This window comes from Mastigoproctus giganteus, chromosome 1 (genome assembly GCF_048544385.1).
Source record: "Mastigoproctus giganteus isolate SK-2022 chromosome 1, ASM4854438v1, whole genome shotgun sequence".
NCBI classification, from domain to species: Eukaryota; Metazoa; Arthropoda; class Arachnida; order Uropygi; family Thelyphonidae; genus Mastigoproctus; species Mastigoproctus giganteus.
The window spans coordinates 99,331,157-99,351,127 of NC_143575.1; the positions used below are offsets into that span (position 1 = coordinate 99,331,157).

The window sequence follows — 19,971 nt, forward strand, 5'->3', positions numbered from 1 at the left end:
TAGTACAAAAATGAGCAGGATATTACTTAGCCTAATGATTTGAAAAAAGACATATGTTAGTTAACCTGAATAACCTACCTTCCTCATCATACATTTCTTAATTAATCAATCTGTGAGTGAACTCTCTCTTCCTCCCTCCCCCAATTTCTTAGTACAAAGATATTTAAAAGGTGCCGTTGGATCAAACAAAATGGCAAAAATATTATTCAGGATTTACTTGTAGAAACAACACAACCAAAACAATCAAAATTACTGCTGCAGTATGTGACTTTTTGAGGAATCCATGTTAAAATTCCACCTATGAAACCTGAATACATCCAAAAGTGTTATCTCCGAATGGGACTAGTTGAATGTAACAGAAGAGGAACTCATACAAGAACTGCAGATTAGAGTCACAGAGGCCAAGAGAATTGTGACACAAAGAGATGGTAATCTAATTCCAACATGTATTATAATACTTACTTTTAATATGCCTAACTTGCCAAGTTCTATAAACAAATAAAATAAATGCATAGTCAAATTTGTAGGCTCACAAAGTGATTGTTTCTTGATTTGAATCAAAAAAATAGTGGAAAAAGATATGGAGTCAATATCTGGAATACACAAGGGCTATATAATATTAATTTTCCAGATTAGCTCTTGTGTATTTCATGTATTGACTCCACATTTTATTTCAATATTTTTTAGAGCCTACAGACTTGATTATGCATTTATTTTATTTGTTTATGGAACTTGAAAAGTTAAGCATATTAATGGTAAGTATTATGCAACGTGTTGGAACTAGATTATCATCTCTTTGTGTCGTAGCAATGTAGGGAACTTGTGGTCCAAGTTCCCTACATTGCTACGAATGACAGAAATCAGACACTCTTGTGAAAGATGCACAGTAATGTGTGTCCCAGGATTGCACTTACTCAGATTTCTCTGAAACATCATTACATTGTCCCAGTTTCAAGAGGAATTATCCAGCTAACTCCAGAAATTGTGACTTATGGAAACTTAGGACATAGGCCCTGAGCATTGGGAAACAATGTAAAAAATTTTCTTGCAACAACCAACATACCACAGTTTATTTGTTTATTACATTAAAATAAAGTGGAATAAACAATTAAAACAAACACAACAGGGAACTCACATCCACCCTATTATGGAATCTACTATTCTGCAATGCAGTAAGTGCTGAAAAATTGTGTGCATCGTACACATTTTTTTAATCACCACCATCAGATTACTAGTTTTTGCAATTTGCCCAGTCATTCCATGACAAGCATGTGTCATATGAATTTATTTATACCCAGTATGCTGTGCATTATTTCAAGCTGAAGCAGAGGCACCTCATCTTGAAAGGTATTGTATTGTTTTTATCAGTTTTACTTATTTATTCCACTTTAGTATTTATTTATTACATTAAACTTTATTTTAAATGTAGCAAACTCTGGTGTGTCTTAATTGTTTCAAGAAATTTTTCTGTATTTTATATACCAAAAAACAAGAAAACAAATTCAGATGAGGTTGCCAAAACTTACATATGCAGTTTCATCTAAGAAACGGCAAACAGTAGCCATTCAAACAGATATCTCAATCCCTCTTAACATATTTATTGACCAGTCCAAACCTTACTTCCATCCACTCAAATTTCAAGACAACAAACAAATGAACAGAACAAAAACATCCTAGATGTAAATCAATTAACTGCATGATCTACCTCTTCAGAAGCAGTAAAGCTTTAAGGACCTTCCTCCCCCGCCCCTCCCAAAACAACTTAGCAAGCATGGGCATAAATGTCAATCCTAATCAAAAGGAATTGGCCTTAGAATTGCATGCAGAAGAAAAAAGACCTTCCCTAGAAAAGAGAAATCAGAAACTGACTACCATAAGCAGTCTGCAACCTGAAAATAGTCAATTCAGCCTCTTCTGGAAAAACCAAATAATGCACCACATCATGCAAAGTAATAATGATGATACTCATGACTTAATCAAGTAGTCTACAATCCACAGCTGTTTCTCTTCAGGGAATAAACTTAACACAACTTATCCCTCTCTGTTAAAACTATACACTATATCAGTGATGCGCAAACTGTGGGGTGTGACCCCAGAGAGGTTGCGGAAATTTTTAAATAAATTTATTTTTTGTGTACATAAAGCTAAAATCCTGTTGTTAAAATTACCTTTTCAATACTGTAGATATAGAGACCTTGCTACTCGAACTGAGTCTCAGATACGAATGAACCCTATTGCGGCGCATTCCCATGTACACCTTAATTTGCTCACTGGCTGTGGACACACAAAAAAACAGTGACTAGTGCAACTTCTCAGTATGTATTAATACTTCTCAGTACTACTCAAAGGCTGATTAGTACTGAGAAGTACTACTCAATTAATCCTTTACAGTAATCCCTTTAGCTCTTAATTCGTGTTTTCTACAGCACAAATTCTCAAATTGTTTGTACTGTTTTTCTAATTTTGTTAATAGCATGTAATATTCATATTTTACAATTTAGGGATGTCATTGCCACCCACCTAACAATGCTAATTAAGAATTTTTTCCAAACTATTTAATGTATCTCCAGAAAAAAAAAGTTATATTGGATTCCCGATCCCTTTACTTTTGAAATTTCTTCGTGGCCTAAAATTACCATTGAGCAAAAGGAAGATCTTATCGATCTGTCATCTGACGAAGCATTACATGCTCGTTTCAAGACTACTTGTGAAATATTTTGGCTTTCTCTTCAAGATGAGCATCCAGAATTATCGAAAATAGTGATACAAAGAACCTTTCAGGCCTACATATTTATGTGAGGTTTGTTTCTCAAAATTAACAGCTATAAAAACAAAAGTGTTCCACACCTGATCCAGAAGATGACATGAGATTAGCAATTTCAAATATTGCGCCTAAATATGGACCAAATATTATTGGTTATCCAGGCTTATCCTTCTCATTAACTGTTTTGTTCTGTAATTGTTCATTTTTTATTGTTTTGTTATCTTAATTGAAAAATAAGAATTTGATTTGTTGTTTTTGCTGTATTCAATAAAAAATTAAACAATTATTTTAATGTGTAAATTAAAAAGGAAACAATTTTTTTTATTCCTTTCTCAGTACTCAAATAAAATTTTCTACTACATAATTTATAAAATGCCATTTTTCTTCTCTAAAAATCTTGTTATCCTCCCTTGGGGTTTACATTGAGGGGTAGTGTCAATTTTATATTTAATAAAGGGGGTCATGAGCGAAATAAGTTTGCATGCCACTGAAATATACGACGAGATAGAAACAGTGGCACATGGAGAGCATAGCTATATTACTAGACTCAGTAGTGTTCCATCCAAACCTGTCTGACTGTACACTTCCTCAGAGGCAGATCCTGCACAAGTTGCACTCAGAATTGTTTTTATTCTGGTTTCCATATATATATATATATATATATATATATATATATATATATATATATATATATATATCTTGAGAAGTCACTCGTGCACTATAAACGATCTATCTTGAACACGTTGTTTCATTACACAGTTCCTTCCTCTTTTGGGGGAATTTAAGTGGACATCATGCACTGTAGGAATTCCTCCACAACCACTTGCAGGGTTCCAGAAATTACTAGCAACATCAGTGGGTTCATCTCTTTCTCATCCATCTGAAATCTTTTTATTGTAAATTGCTAAAATTTGAGCATTATTGTTAACACAGGCTGTTCAATGCACTACCAGATGAGAAAGATTTGGAAGACAGGATTATGATACCATGTGTTGTCAGATGACTGAGTAATGGTAAAATCCTTCAAGATTCATAAGTCTTCCTGATTAAATTAAGACTTTTAGAAATCTAAAAATAGAGATTTAAAGATTCACATGAAGTGCTTAATATGATCTTGACTAATAGATTTAACTTTTCTCATTGACACTATAAAAAAGAAAATTAACTGGAGCTCCTGGGAAAAGGAAAATGTATGGTGGAAACTGATAAGTGCTATAAATTCTTTTAAATCAAAATTAATTTTGTGGTAGGAACAAGCACAAAAAAATAATCTTATGGTCATTTTCCTCAAATATAAAAAGTTATGGTGAAGCACTATTTGTTAACCAAACCAAAATTTTGTATATTGAATTAAAGTAGAGGTCCCAATAACCCAAAAGAGTGGTATTCCTCTGTGTGGTGTGGGTGCCACACCTCAACCCCTGCTTACATTGGTTCGTACCTTGGTGGTCACCTCCAGTATGTTAGGTGCTGTATTTCAAGATCTGCACATGGGGATTATACCCAGGTTTACTAACAGTCCCACCATCATGAAGGTGCAAGCAGAGGCTGTCACAGACCAACCAGACTTTGCTGAAATTGGGTCCACTTGACTTGAGTGTCACCTAGATATCAGTTCCATCAGAGTTTTAGATTCCCAGGTAGCAAACCCAGCTTAGCATACCTGAGAGAATGTCTGTGACAGCTTTAAGGACCAGTCCAGATTATATCTGTTGTTGAGCAAACAAGAGCTATTGAATGTGAACCTCCAAAAAAGGAAAAAAAAAAAAAAAAAAAAAAAAAGTATCTTCAGCCTCAACAGCACTTCACCTGCAACGTTGCATTTTATGAACTTGGTATTAAAGGTGAAAGGAGAACATTTAGTGGAGAAAAACAGATTTGTTTGGGTTACAAAACTGAAATCCATGAACGCTAAAATTTCCAAGAACATTATTCATATTTGCCCAGACCGGGGGAGTGTAAAATTTTTAATCATTTAAGTTTCAAGTGAATTTAATTTTGTTATTAAATAAAGATTCTGTACATTACTGACCATTTTAAATCAAAATCTGTAAATAAACTAAAATTTTTTAAGTTTTTTACCCATGATAGTAAAAATTACTCCAAGTTACCAGTAACACAACATGAAATAATGCTACCAGTCTAGAGTTATATATATACTAAGTGATCACTGAATTATGACCACCTACCTAATACTTCGTAGGTCCTCCTTTTGCCCTCAGGACAGCAGCTATCTGACATGGCATTGATTCAACAAGATGTCGGAAGCGTTCGGGAGGTATGGCCAACCAAGCTACGTGTAATGCAGCTAACAATGCAGGTATGGAGGTAATTGGTGTATCCAGATGCCTGATATGCCTTTCCATAGTGTCCCACACGTGCTCTATGGGATTGATATCAGAGGAGCTTGTAGCCCAATTGATATGTTGGAAGTCAGAACTGTGTTCCTCACACCATTCCTGCACAACAAGTACCCGATAGCCCGGTGCATTGTCATCTTGGAAGACACCATTGCCATTCAGGAAAAAGTGTAACATAGTGGGGTGTACACAGTCAGCAAACAGTTGATGGTAGTGGTGACCACTGATATGTTGTTTTTTTTTTGTTAGTTGTTGGCACATTGGCTTCTGTGGCCATAATGCACCTCCCAAAGTTTTTGCATTTTCTACTCTGATCCAAGCCCGAGGCGGGATTCGAACCTGCGACCTTTGGGTTGCCAGGCAGGCACTTTACCCACCCTGTCGGCATTGATACATTGTTCCACATGCACCAGGGGTCCAAGTTCCTACCAGTGAAACATGCCCCACACCATACAACTGCCTCCACCAGCCTGCACTTTTGATACCATGCTTAATGGATCAAGAGCCTCGTTGTTGATGCCAAATCCGACACAACCATCCAGGGTGTAGAGTAAATAACGTGACTCATCCGACCAGCACACCTTCCAGTCTTCTAACGTCCAACTTGCATGCTCTTTGCAAGAGGCAAGTCTTTTACGCCAATGAACCTTGGCTAGGAGAGGATGCCGTAGAGGTCGTCTGCTGGTATAGTCCATACATGCGAGCATGCAGTGCATGGTCATGTCAACTATTGTTCAGAGTTGGCCCATGTTGTATTGGGTAGTCGACTTTTCAATAGTGCTGCTCCTGTTCGCCTGTACGAGTTGTTGGACCTGGCACTCACTTCTAATATCAACCTTTTGCTGACCTTTGCAGTTTTGCCGTCAGGTCATTGTTTGACTATTTTGACACCAGTCCTGGTACACTTTAACTATGGAGGCTCTCAAACACCCCATCAGTTCAGCTGTTTGGGAAATTGAGGCATCAGCTCGTTGAGCTCCCAAAATCTGTCCTTTATCAAAGTCCAATAAATCTTTCCTTTTACCCATCACGCTCGGAATTTTACTACCTACTGAACCACTGATACCTTATCTATGCTACGTAGGTCAGCTAACTGCACACTCTCGTTCATACCTTACGTGGTCAATGGGTCCCATTTGGTTTTCATAGGGGTGGTCATAATTCAGTGATCACTCAGTGTGTGTATATATATATTGAAATATCGAGCTTATGGTATATGCATTTTGTATCTCCTATTAAGTTTGTACGTTCTAAGTAATTATAATAGATAACAAATTTGTGGACTTAACGAGCAACTTAATTTGTGGATGGGTTTTGAAGAAATGACAATGTATGTTTAGTGCCCACCTAACAGGTCACATTCTTAAAAACCTTTATGTTAAGCAGATGGCTGTTTCCATAGAAATCCACATTGCACAAGAAGACATATTCCTGTATTAGTCTTTTTTTTTTTTTTTTTGTTCTTACCCCTTGAAATTATTGACAGTGTGTCTATAAAAGTAATGCAAAATTGATTTTACATAAACAACTTGTACAAATAAAAATAGAGTACACTTGATTTTTATGCTATTTATCATGGATATTGCCAAGCTCCAGAAATCCTAAAGCATATGCGACATATTATTTCTATTTTAATAGCAGGCCTTAAAGGTGTATGATAGCCACCACTTTATTCATATGTGGCTTGGTGTTAATGAATTGTACTATTTAATGATTCTCACATACAAGTAGAACTAATTTGTAATGGTTCCATTCTGAAATCCAAAGCATTTCAGAATGACTACAGTTGAATATATTAGTCCCCTAAGTACCTTTATTGTTTTGACAAGCATTTTTTAATATCATAGAAATAGTCCAAATGTAATTTGTTATTTTTATTTAATTTTTTTATGTCTGTGCATAGGTGTTGACATTGTGCTTGACTCACTTTCTGGAGAAAATTTTACGAAAGCCCAAAAAATCCTGAAGCACATGGGACGTATAATTCATATTGGTAAGCATGAAATGTAGAATACTGCCAATATTATTAATTATGTGTTTATAGAATAATGATGGTAGAGGCATTATTTAAATACTGGATTTTTAGATCAGTAGTAAATAGACACTTAACTATGTTGATGAGAGATTGTACAGTAAACTTGTGCAGAACACTCCTGCTTATAGTTCTGTTGCTTTTAATACTCTTTTCTTCTGATCCAATGGTCAATAAATATTCCCAAGCAATATTTCTTTGTATATAGTTAAGGACAATTCTTTTTAGTCTTTCTAGTGCATGATCAGAACCTTTCCTTGCCATAAAGCCATACTGATATCAGACACAGAACAGTAACTTCCCACAGAAGCAACAATTCTATTTGATAGCAGCCTGTCATAGACCTTTCCTACACCACTGAGAAGTGCAAGCAGGAGCATCTGATGTGATACAGTGGGAGTGTTTTATGATTCTCCACAATGCAAAATGCAGTAGTCAAATCTTTTCTGTAATAAGGGACTATTTCCATCACTACACGATAATAGTTAATTCTGGTAGTGCAAGTAGGGTAGTCGTAAGTGGGCTTCCACAGGGATCAGAATATGGCCCACTTATGTGGAATTTGATATTAAATGACTGGTTGTTGCAAGAATATGAAGATGAGATAATGATTGCCTATGCGAATGATCTAGTCTTGCCAGTGCAAGGCAATTCTCGATTGCAATTAGAGGAGACACTGAATCGGGTGCTAGCAGAGCTAAGTCGATGGTCAAGTATTCATAGACTAACTGTATTTGGCAGGGGAAAAAAAAAAAAAAACCTATCATTTTGATAGGATACTTATCAGTTAATTGAAACACAGTATGACAACTGATGGTGTAAACTTAAGTGTTTAAAAATAATTAAGTATTTAGGTGTGCAAATAGAAATTTGGGGTTCATCTCCCATTATTAATTATATCAGAGAGAAAATAAGCCATTTTGCTGACTTATTTATAGGGTGATCAGAAAGGATTGGGGTCTGAAAGGTAGGGTGTTAGGCCTATTTCATGATTGTCTTTTTGTCAATAGTGAGTCAATCCCCAGAGCTCATCTGTGGATTGACTGTGTATTACAAAAAGGAAATGTGAAAAAGATATTTGCAATTCAATATTACTAAAAATTACAATGGCTTGTAGACCAATGTCCAATGATACTCTGCAGGTAATAGCAGAATGGCTACTGCTAGATTTATTCTTAGTTTTCAAAATGATGTTTTTCTATGTGCAGAGGGGAGTGGAGTATGAAAAGATGAATGTAATAACAAAGGTTGATACAGGTTATAAGAAAGAAAATAAATGCATGAGGTCATTTTGTGGGTTACTGATAGGAAATATGGAACTGCAGTACTAAAGGGAAGCAAAAAAATTCTTTCCGGGAGTGGACCATAAGGGCAAAAAAAACCTAATTGGTTAAACCCAAATTTGCAATCAATGTTTCTCATTACAGGTCATGGATCATTTTTTGCAAAACTGAATGTACTTGGAATTAGTGAGAGATCTAAGTGCAGAATATTAGAAGACTGGAATCATGATTTTTATGTATGATGCAATGAGTGCAACGACTTGAGAAATGACTAGTTCATCAATTGCCATGCTTGCTTAGATTGGAGGATGTTGTGAGAAAACTCTAATAAAATCAAAGAACAGTTTGCATGTATTTCATCTGTTTTCTGTAGAGGTCTTTCAGAGAAGAGTTGCTACAACTTGAGGAGCATCACAGGTGACAGATTGGAGTGTTTTGGAAAATTATGAAGGAAGTGTGCTGTTCAGGTTCATGGAAGCTACATACAGCTGAGGTTGAACAGTTGTTCAAACACTGTTCAGCATACTTACAGCTTGTGTGCTGCTTAGTATTGTGGTAGAAGATTTAGCATTTTTGCAGTGGTTCCTAGTGCTGCTTTGGGTGTATAATTCATTACTGATGATAGTTCCTGGTGCTGCCATCAGCTTATACAACTCGTGGCACTGATATTAGCCTGTACAGCTTATGGTGCTGCTACCTCCTGAATAATTGAATGTGGATAAAACTAAACACTTGTCTTGTGAACAACAATCTAGCATCTATCCTACACCTCAAACTCTCATAGACGCTCATCTAATTTTTTCATATTCTGCACCTAGCACACACAGACATCCTTCTTGGCTAGATCATGTCCTGTTCCAGAAAGATCTGCAAACATTTCAATTTTGCACATCTTTTCAGACTCTGATGCATTGGAGAATCGCCCCCTTCGGTTCTCCCCTGAGCCACAGCACTCCAGCTACTTTTGTGCCTGTTGCTTTGCTGCTCTAGTCTGGGTCCTGATTCTGTTTTAAGTACAATTTAATTAACAATAAAATTTAATAAGATTAATAAATTTTATAGATTAATTGATAATACTATACTAAGCTAACAGATTCCTAATACAGTGTTACTACTACACTATCAAGTTTGGCATATACATTATGCTATTCTGTATCAATCTTACTATAACAATGGCGGTAAGTTACGAATGGAGGCTCTACGGACACCAAGTATTAACTTTAAAAATCGGTATCTGAATTCAAAATAACTACTTAGCTTGAGTAGTACTATAAACTACTTCTAGAAAATAAATTAATATAACAGTTAAGTCAATAAAATGGCTATCTATATACCCAACAGTTAGAGTCTACAGGCTAAAGACCTGGTGGCTCCTCCGTAGCCAGGTGGGAAGGAGCAGCAGTGCGTAGCACACGCTTCTTGATTAGACCAGGGTTCGAGCCCGTCACCACTAAATACGGAGGATGCAGAAAGGTCAGGGAATGATCACCACATATCCCGGAGCAATATGGCCTTAGTTGCTAATGCTCCTAAAAACCAAATAAACAACAACAACAACAGCTCAAGACTTGACAGCCTTCTCACAGAACAATGACTCCAGTCATCCAAAGAGCTATGGATGGAAACACAAAATTGAGATATGTCAACTTTTTTTGTAGTGCAATCCTTATCTGCACAGTCTGTTGGCAAGTTTCACCTTTTTTAATACAGAAATGTCTAGAAGCTATATGTTGGATTACTAAAAATGGCTAAGCATCTCCAGTTCAGAGACCTGATTGAATTAGCCAAACCGAAGAGCCAGAAAAACTGTTAAAATCGAAACCATTCCATGGTATACTGGTAGTAGTTATGCCTCCTAACATCCTGAACATGTCCATAGGTATTATCAGTGGATGGGACTTGTTCACTGTTTCTGAAAAACTAACTCAGGAGCTTAACAAACAAATTTATACAAGCACGATGAATTATTATTAAGAAAGATGGTAACCTCATCTCTGCTCATTCCGTTATATTGACTTGCAGCACACCAATCCTTCCACCCAGTGAAAGTAGGATATTTAAACTGCAAAATTCAACCCTATATTCCAAATCTCATTTGCTGTTTCAAGTACCAAAAATATAGTCACTCCTGGCCAATGTGTTGAGGGGATATTGCCTGCCCCATCTGGGGGTCTAAGGAGATTGCATAGATTCACCACCTACTTGACCCAACTGTAAAGGGAAACCATCCAGCCTTTCCAAAAGCATGCAGGTTATAGAAAACTGGAGAAAAAAATTATTCAGAAATATATAGAGCAAAGCATAAAGTTGCATTCCCTGAAGCATGATGTTATATTGGTCATGTCTGCTTCCTCACATGCATCTGTCACTCGAAGCTGTGCCTCAAAATTATTTAATTCAAATGGATTTCTTGATTTCACACTGCATATCTCTAGCTGACTGGCCAAACTTGTCAATCTCTCAAAAACATACAGTTAGTGAGACTTATAACACTCTAATCAACATTCCACGTTATATTCCTTCCATTATAAATTTATAAATTATTCCATTATATAAATTTAATGAGCTTGAAGTGCTAGTCAAGACATCAAAGGCAGATATTGTTGGGATATCAGAGACGTGGTGTCACACAGATATAGGCAGGGCAGAGTTGGAATTTGGGGAGTACAATGTGTATAGGAAAGAGTAGACAGGATAGGAAGGGAGGAGGGGTTATGCTGTTAGTTAAGAAACATAAAATCTAAGGAAGTGCATCCAATTGATGTTGGTGGACAATGCAATGTTCAGTCTGTTTTGTGTGACATAAGCACTGGGAAAGGAAAAATGAGAGTAGGTGTGTGTTATAGGCCAAATGAATCTGATGAGTATAATTAGCAATTGTGCAGAGAAATAGAGTGGGCCAGTAAATCAGAATGCCTTATAATGGGAGATTTTAACTTTACAGATATTAACTGGAACTTGTGGGTTGGTCACTCGCACACTAGAAAGACTTTTGTGGATTTATTGGATGACTGTGTTCTACAGCTGTTAGAGAGGCAACCAGAGGGAGTAATATTCTTGATCTGATTATCAGTAGTGATTCTTCATGCATTAAGAATCTGCAGATAAAGGAACCACTGGGCAACAGTGATCACAATGTATTGATGTGGGAATTAATTAAAGATGTAACTACCAACAAGGCTAAAGGGAAGGGCTTTTGCTTTCGTAAAGGTGACTACAGAGGTCTCAGACAGTTTTAAAATTCTGTACAGGGGGGATCAACTGATGATGTTACCAACAGTGAATTCTAAATGGGGAGCCTCCTGAAGGCTCCCCATTCAGAATTTTGAAGGCTACTAGGCTTTTTATTCCAACTAAGAAACTGTTCAAGGTTTAGGCCTAAATGGATGTCAGATGTATTAATGAGGCTAGTGGCAGAGAAGAAGAATGTATAGGATGCATATAAAGTATCAGGCAATACAGAAGCCTATGGCAGACATAAACTAGTCTGTAATCAAGTTACAAAAGAGGTTAGGCATGTGAAGGCAGATTATGAGATATCTTTGACAAAGGATGCAAAGAAAAACAGCAAGGAGTTCTTTACTTATGTAAACTCAAGAAGATAAGGGATGAATCAGATTGGACCACTTAACATAGATAGGTTGACTATTGATGATCATGCTCAGGTAGCTGATAAACTGAATGAGTATTTTGCATCTACATTCATACACGAGGAGTTATTCAATGAGGGGAGTGCCAGAAGTTATCAAACGCTAACAGGGAGCTAAGTGATTTTGTAACACTTAGTGATTTTGTAACACTAAGTGATTTTGTAACTGAGAGCAAAGTGGAAGAGAAATTATTGAAGTTAAACATAAGGAAGGCACCTGGGATGGATGGGATCTATTAAGTTGTATTAAAGGAGGGAGCGAAGGAAGTAAGAAAACCCTTAGCCATAATTATGAGAGCTTCCTTGGACTCAGGGGAAGTCCCCATGGACTAGAGGTGTGCAAATGTTTCACCAATTCACAAAGAGGGTTCAAAAGGGGACACTAGTAACTACAGACCTGTTAGTTTAACTTCTGTTCCAGGGAAAATAATGGTATTACTAGTTAAAGAAGCATTACAGGATCATCTAGACAAGAGTGCAGTAATGGTTAAGACACAGCATGAGTTTGTTAAAGGGAAATCTTGTCTGATCAATTTGATTGGATACTATGATGTGGTCACAAAGGAACTGAATGCCAAAAATAATTTTGATATCATATACTTGGATTTCAGGAAAGCTTTTGATACTGTTGCACATGGAAGACTGCTGTATAAATTGGAGAGGAATGGCATTAAGGATAAGTTGCTACAATCGATAAAGGGATGGTTGAGTGTAAGATGACAGAGAGTGGTAATCAATGGACACTGCTCTTCGTAGACAAATGTTATTAGTGGAGTTCCCCAGTGTTCAGCCCATTGTTGTTTTGTATATTTATCAATGATATTGTTGAAGGTATATCAGGTTTAATGTCCAAGTTTGCAGATGATACAGTTTGGCAGGGTTGTTAACGATAGTAAAGACACTATGCTACTCCAACTGAATCTAGAAATGTTAGGCAGAAGGGCAAAGTGGCAACTGAAGTTTAACATTGACAAATGCAAAATACTGCATATGGGTAGCAATAACCAAAGAGAAATGTACCAGCTGTATGGTACTACACTCAGGGAAGTGGAAAAGACCTGGGGGTAATGGTGCAGGCAGATATAAAGTTTTCTGAGTAGTGCAGACGGTCTGAAAGAGTACCTCATGGGGTCTTGTCAATGATATACAGGAATTTTTCTGGTAGGGATAAGAAGGTTTGTTTGATATTTGGTTTTTAGGAGCATTAGCAACTAAGGCCATATTGCTCTGGGGATATGCGGTGGTCATTCCGTGACCTCTCCGCATCCTCCATATTTGGTGGGCACGGCCTCGAACACTGGTCTAATCAAGAAGCATGTGCTACGCACTGCTGCTCCTGCCCACCTGGCTACAGAGGCGCCAATAAGGAGGTGATTATCCCCTTGTATAAGGCAATGGCCTTGAGTACTGTCTACAAGTCTGGAGAACTCATTTTAGAAGGATGTAGAGTTGCTAGAATGAGTATAAAAAGGGCAACAAGATTGGTGAGGGATACAAAGGGGCTCTTACCAAGAAAGGCTTAAGTTCTTGGAGAACTTAAGCCTTTCTTGCCTCTCAAGCTTGGAGATTAGGCACCTGCGAGGTGATCTGATTGAGGTGTATAAGGTGTTGAATGGGTTGAGCAAGCTGAATGCTCATGGAATTCTTACTCTTGCTCAGATTAAGAACCTGAGGGGAACACAGTTTCAAATTAAGGAAAGATAGTTGTATAATAGATGTGCAGAAATTTGCCTTTAGCCAGCGGGTAGTTGATTGGTGGAACAGACTTCCATCTTTTTTCTGGAAGCTGATAGCCTAAATAAATTTAAGGCAGAGCTGGACAGGCATTTGGAACGAATGGAGGGGTGAAATGGGAGTTTTTTTTTTTTTTTTTTGGTCGATGCTGCATAAGCTTGCTTTTTTGCATCGTGTGCCTCTGCTAATGATAATATCAAACTTAATTAGCTTTAGCATTAGCAAAGGCACATGATGCGAGAAAGCAAGCTTATATAGCATCAGCCAAAAAAAAAACCTACCCTTATTTCACCAATCCACTCGCTTGAAATGTTTGTCAAGTTCTGCCTTGAATCTATTTAAGCTATCAACTTCGACAACAACAGATGGAAGTTTGTTCCAGCAATCAACCACCTGCTGGCTAAAGGCAATCTTTGGCACATCTATCCTACAACTGTCTTTCCTCAATTTGAATTTATGCTGGCTCAGGTGATTATTCTCAGCAAGAGGAAAAATCCCATCAGCATTGAGCATGCTCAAACCATTCAAGGCTTTATACACCTCAATCAGATCACATCGCAGGTGCCTAGTCTCCAGACACTGTAACTTGCAAAACTTAAGCCTTTCTTCCTAAAAGCAACCCTTTGTTCCATTCCCTAATCTTGTTGCCCTTCTCTGTACTCGTTCCAACAGCTCTACATCCTTCTTAAAATGAGGCCTCCAGACCTATATACAGTACTCAAGGTGTGGCCTGACCATTGCCTTATACAAGGGGATAATCACCTCCTTATCCCTGCTAGAAAAATTCCTGTATATCATTGACAAGACATCAAAGGCAGATATTGTTGGGATATCAGAGACGTGGTGTCACACAGATATAGGCAGCGCAGTGTCACACAGATTGTCTGTACTGCTCAGAAAACTTCATATCTGCCTGCACAATTACCCTCAGGTAGTTTTCATTCTCTACCATTGTCAGTGTGGTACCACAGAGTTGATATGTTATTCTGAGATTACTGCATCCCATATGTAGTACTTTACATTTGTCAATGTTAAACTTCATTTGCCACCTCTCAGCCGATCTGCTCATCTTTTCTAGATCCTGTTGCAGCAGTGTACTGTCATTAGTGTCATTAACAACTCTGCCAACCTTCGTATTGTCTGCAAACTTGGACATTAAGCCTGATATACCATCATCAATATCATTTATAAATACAGAAAACAATGGACTGAACTCTGAGGGACTCCACTAATAACATTAGTCCACGAAGAGCAGTGTCCATTGATTACCACTCTGTCTTCTCCCGCTCAACCATCCCTTTATCCATAGCAGCAATTTGCCTCCAATTCCACACTGCCCCAATTTGTGCAGCAGTCTTCCATATGCAAGAATATCAAAGGCTTTTCTAAGATCCAAATATATGATATCAAAGTTATTCTTTGCATCCAGTTCCTTCGTGACTACATCATAGTATCCAATCAAATTAGTCAGACAAGACTTCCCCTTAACAAACCAATGCTGTGTCTGAGCTATAACTGAAGTCTTGTCTAGATGATCCTGCAATGCTTCTTTAACCAGTGCCTCCATTAATTTCCCTGGAACAGAAGTTAAACTAACAGGTCTGTAATACCTGTGTCTCCCTTGGATCCTCCTTTGTGGATTGGGGTCACATTAGCACATCTCCAGCCCGAGTCCAGGAAAGTTCTCATAATTATGGCTAAGGGTTTCCTTACTTCCTTTGCTGCCTCTTTTAATATAACTGGATAGGTGCCTTTCTAGTGTTTATCTTCAAAACTTTCTCCTCTACTTTACTCTCAGTTATTACAAGATTATCTAGCTTATTGCCAGAGTTGAATACACCTCTGGCATTCCCCTCCCTGAATAACTTCTTATGTGTGAATGTCGATGGAAAATATTCATTCAGTTTGTTAGCTACCTGAGCAGGATCATCAACAGTTGAACCATCAATATCAAGTGGACCAATCTGATTCATCCCTTTCCTTCTAGAGTTTACATAAATAAAGAACTCTTTGCTGTTTTTCTTTGAATCCTTTGCCAAAGATTTCTTGTAATCTGCCTTCGCATGCCTAACCTCCTTTGTAACTTGGTTGCAGACTAGCTTATATCTATCATAGGCTTCTGTGTCATATGTTAATTTATATGTATCCCATGCTTTTTCTTCTCTGTCACATGTCTAATTAGTTTATCTGACATCCATTTAGGCTTAATTCTTGAACAATATTTCTTTGTTGGTATGAAAAGCCTAGTGACATTCCAAGATTGATTCTTTGAATGCTTCCTATTTTGAATTTGCTGTTGGTAACATCATCAGTTGGTTCCACTGTATAGAATTTAAATACTGTCTCAGATCACCGTAGTCACCTTTACAAAAGCAAAAACCCTTCCCTTTACCCTTGATGGTAGTTACCTCTGAGTAAATCCCACTTCAGCACACTGTGATCACTGCCACCTAGTGGCTCCTTTATCTGCAGATTCTTGATGCATGAAAAATCACTACTGATAATCAGATCAAGAGAATTACTCCCTCTAGTTACCTCTTGAACATGCTGCTGTAGAAAACAATCATTCAATAAATCCACAAAGCCTTGCTAGTGTGTGACTGACCATCCCACAAATTCCAGTCAATATCCAGGAAATTAAAATCCCCCATTATAAGACACTCTAATTTACTGACCCACTCTATTTCTCTGCACAATTGCTCATTATAATCATCAGATTCATTAGGCCTATAACACACATCTACTCTCATTTTTTTTTCCCAGTGCTGATGTCACACCAAACAGACTCAACATTGCATTGTCCACCAACATCAATTGGATGCACCTCCTTAGATTTTATGTGTTTCTTTACTAACAGCATAACCCTTCCTCCCCTCCTGTCCTGTCTATCCTTTCTGTACACATTGTACTCCCCAAATTCCAGTTCTGCACTTCTTATGTCTGTGTGACACCACGTCTCTGATATCCCAACAATATCTGCTTTGATGTCTTGACTAGCACTTCAAGCTCGTCGAATTTATTAACTATACTTCTAGCATTGGCTTACATGCAAGTATACATGCACCTGTTTCTACTCTTAGTTACCCTAACACAGCTCATGTATTTACTTGTTCCACTATGACTTCCAGCAGTTCTGGAAATTTTCATTGTGCTGCCCATTGCATTTCAATAGAAGTAGTGCAAGAATCACTTTTACCTCTGCCAGAGGCTACTGTTAATCTATTATTCCGTGTATCCCCCCCCAAACTAGCAGTTTTCCGACCCACCTAACTCTGCCTCGATAGCATCAGCAAATATTCTTGCACCCTTTCTATTTAAGTGTATCCCATCCCTGTAGAAGCAGTCTCTCCTGTTAACAAGCACAGATCATGCTGAGAAAAATTCTACCCCTTGAGCCTTGCACAATCTCTCCAGCGCTGAATTGATCGACAAGGCTCTCATCATATACTCCCGCCTATTGTTTCTGGGCAGAATTACAGACACTTTCAAATTCAATCCTAACCCGCGGCTGTTTTTTTTTTAATGTCTAAGTTTCCAGATGATACAAAGGTTGGTATGGTTGTTAATGTCACCAATGACAGCACGCTACTGCAAGAAGATCTAGAAATGTTGAGCAGATTGGCTGAGAGGTGGCAACTGAAGTTTCAAATTAAGTTACTTCATACTGGGTAGCAGTAACCCCAGAGTAACATATCAACTGTGTGGACTACACTGACAGTGGTAGAGAATGAAAAGGACCTGGGGATGATTCAGATAGGAAGTTTTCTGACTAGTGCTGACAGTCTGCAAGAGCAGCTCATGGTGTCTTGTCGATGATATACAGGAATTTTTCTAGCATGGATAAGGAGGTGATTATCCCCTTGTATAAGGCAATAATTAGGCCACACCTTGAGTACTGTTTACACGACTGAAAGCCACATTTTAGGAAGGAAGTAGAGCTGTTGAAACAAGTACAGAGAAGGGCAACAAGATTAGGGACTGGACCGAAGGGTTGCTCTTATGAAGAAAGGCTTAAGATTTGCAAATTACAGTCTGAAGACTAGGCACCTGCGAGGTGATCTGGTTGAGGTGTATAATGTCGTGAATGGTTGGTGAAAGCTCAGTGCTGATGGGATTCTGTCTCTTTCTCAGATTAATCACCTGAGGGGGCATAAATTCAAATTGTGGAAAGACAGTTGTAGAGTAGATGTGTAGAAGTTTGTCTTTAGCGAGTGTGTGGTTGATTGCTGAAACAAACTTCCATCTGTTGTTGTAGAAGTTGACAGCTTAAATAAATTCAAGGCAGAACTAACAAACTGGATGGGTGAAATGGGAATTTGTTTTTTGGCTGATGCTGTATAAGCTTGCTTTCTTGTGTCATATACTTCTACTAATGCTAATATATTTAAAACAGGAAATTTATTTTTGTTCTTCTACTGCTTTTTACTTATTGATGTATATATATATAACATTTTTACAAGGTAACCTTTTTAAAGGTTATGAAAATCTCAATCTTCCTGTAAATTTAAATTCTTCTTTGGTGCATTATAACCATCATTGTTTTTGCTCCATTAAAACCAAACCAAAATCCAACCCAATCATCATATGGGTACCCAATTGCCAAAATCCAAGTTAATGTTGAAATAAATTCTTGTAATGTTTTGAATTTTTAAGATCGCTAATTATTTAATGCTTCCCAGTTTCAAAGACACAGTTTCTCCACACCATGAAAAGTTTTTTATATGTAAGTTTTGATGCAAAGTACTAATTTATTTCATTCACATCATCTAGGTTAACTTAAGACTTCTCCACACCCATTACACACGGGGTCCGATCTGACTCATCCTTTTCTGGGTGAATGAGGGGAACAGGTTTTCATGAAAACCTCTTGTTCTCATTCTTTGCTCTCTTAGCCAGAAATTTCTCCTAACCTACATTTTCCAGCCTAACCTTTCCTGTGATACTGTTACAGATCAACTTCAGTTGTTATTGGCTTCAGTACATTTCATTGGTCTGTATCTTTCCCATGTCCTCTATTTCTCTCGTTAAACTGGCTTATTCATCCATATCAGTATGCTCCTCATGCTATATATTCTTAATAGTACGTATGCAGCTTCTGTGACCATAGCTTTAAAAGTATATCATAATTCTAATGTATTCACACTTTTTATTCTATCTCCCCAGTTGTGTTAGAGGCCATGTAGCAACTTAGACAGTCACAAATCATTTCCTGCAATTAAAGCCCATTATTTTTCCTTTAATATCTGCTACCTTTGTCCTCATCATTCAACCTAGAACTCTGTAATCACTCTTTGCTGATAGTTCCTGTATTGTCACCCCCTATGAAATCATCTGGTTTGTGGGAATGATCAATATATATTAATCAATATGATCAAGGGGCAAGAATATTTAATCATTGATCAGATATTCATGCCCCTTGTACTTTGTCTAATCTGCTGATAAAAATAACAGTCATCTAGATTAGTGTTGCCACTGTGTGGTCTGCATAATTTATGAAAGTGGCGTTCAGGGCTTCACAATAAAACAGAGCTATTTTTGAAGTAGGCAACGTTAAAAGTAATGGGAGGTACAAATATGCCTGTAACAAACTAATGTATACTACATATGTTAAGTACAAATCATTTTTATTTAAAAAATAGTTTTGTGTTTAATACTGAAACTGATTGTGATTTTTTTGACACTTTAATATACTGATTTTTAGGTATGAATAGCATGATTGATGGAGAAAAATGCAGTCTGTGGCGTGTACTCAAGGTCTGGTGGCAGACAAAAAATATTGGATTATACACTATTGTCCAAAAGAATCATTCCATCTGTGGTTTTAATTTGGCAACTCTGGAAAAAAATGATTCCAATCGTTTTAGGTCTGGTTTAGAACACTTGCTCTGGCTGTATCAAATTGGAAAAGTAAAACCAGTAATTGATTCAGTATGGGCCTTTAGTGAGGTAAGGAAACTCTTTCATTCTTTATCAAAACTTAACAGCTTCCAAATTGTAAAAATAATGAAATTCTTTTCAAAAAATCTATAATCAGTGCTTAATGGAGTGAGACAAGGCACAATGCTATCATGCAGCTTTTCATGTTGCTAATTTTTCAGTTTTCAGTTACCTAAAAATGTTCACTTTATAAAATTTCTTTAAAGCAAGCA

General features: G+C 37.3%; 1 protein-coding gene across 2 annotated transcripts in view; it reads left to right on the top strand.

The window, feature by feature from the left end:
- LOC150091035 (NADPH-dependent quinone oxidoreductase VAT1-like) overlaps positions 1–19,971 on the top strand; it is a 77,861-nt gene that overhangs the window by 46,536 nt on the left and 11,354 nt on the right. For both annotated transcript variants that reach the window (XM_090381351.1, XM_090381359.1), the window contains exons 5-6: positions 7,028–7,117; positions 19,524–19,768. In XM_090381351.1, the coding sequence (XP_090237477.1) occupies positions 7,028–7,117; positions 19,524–19,768 (335 nt within the window). The remainder of the gene's footprint in view (positions 1–7,027; positions 7,118–19,523; positions 19,769–19,971) is intronic.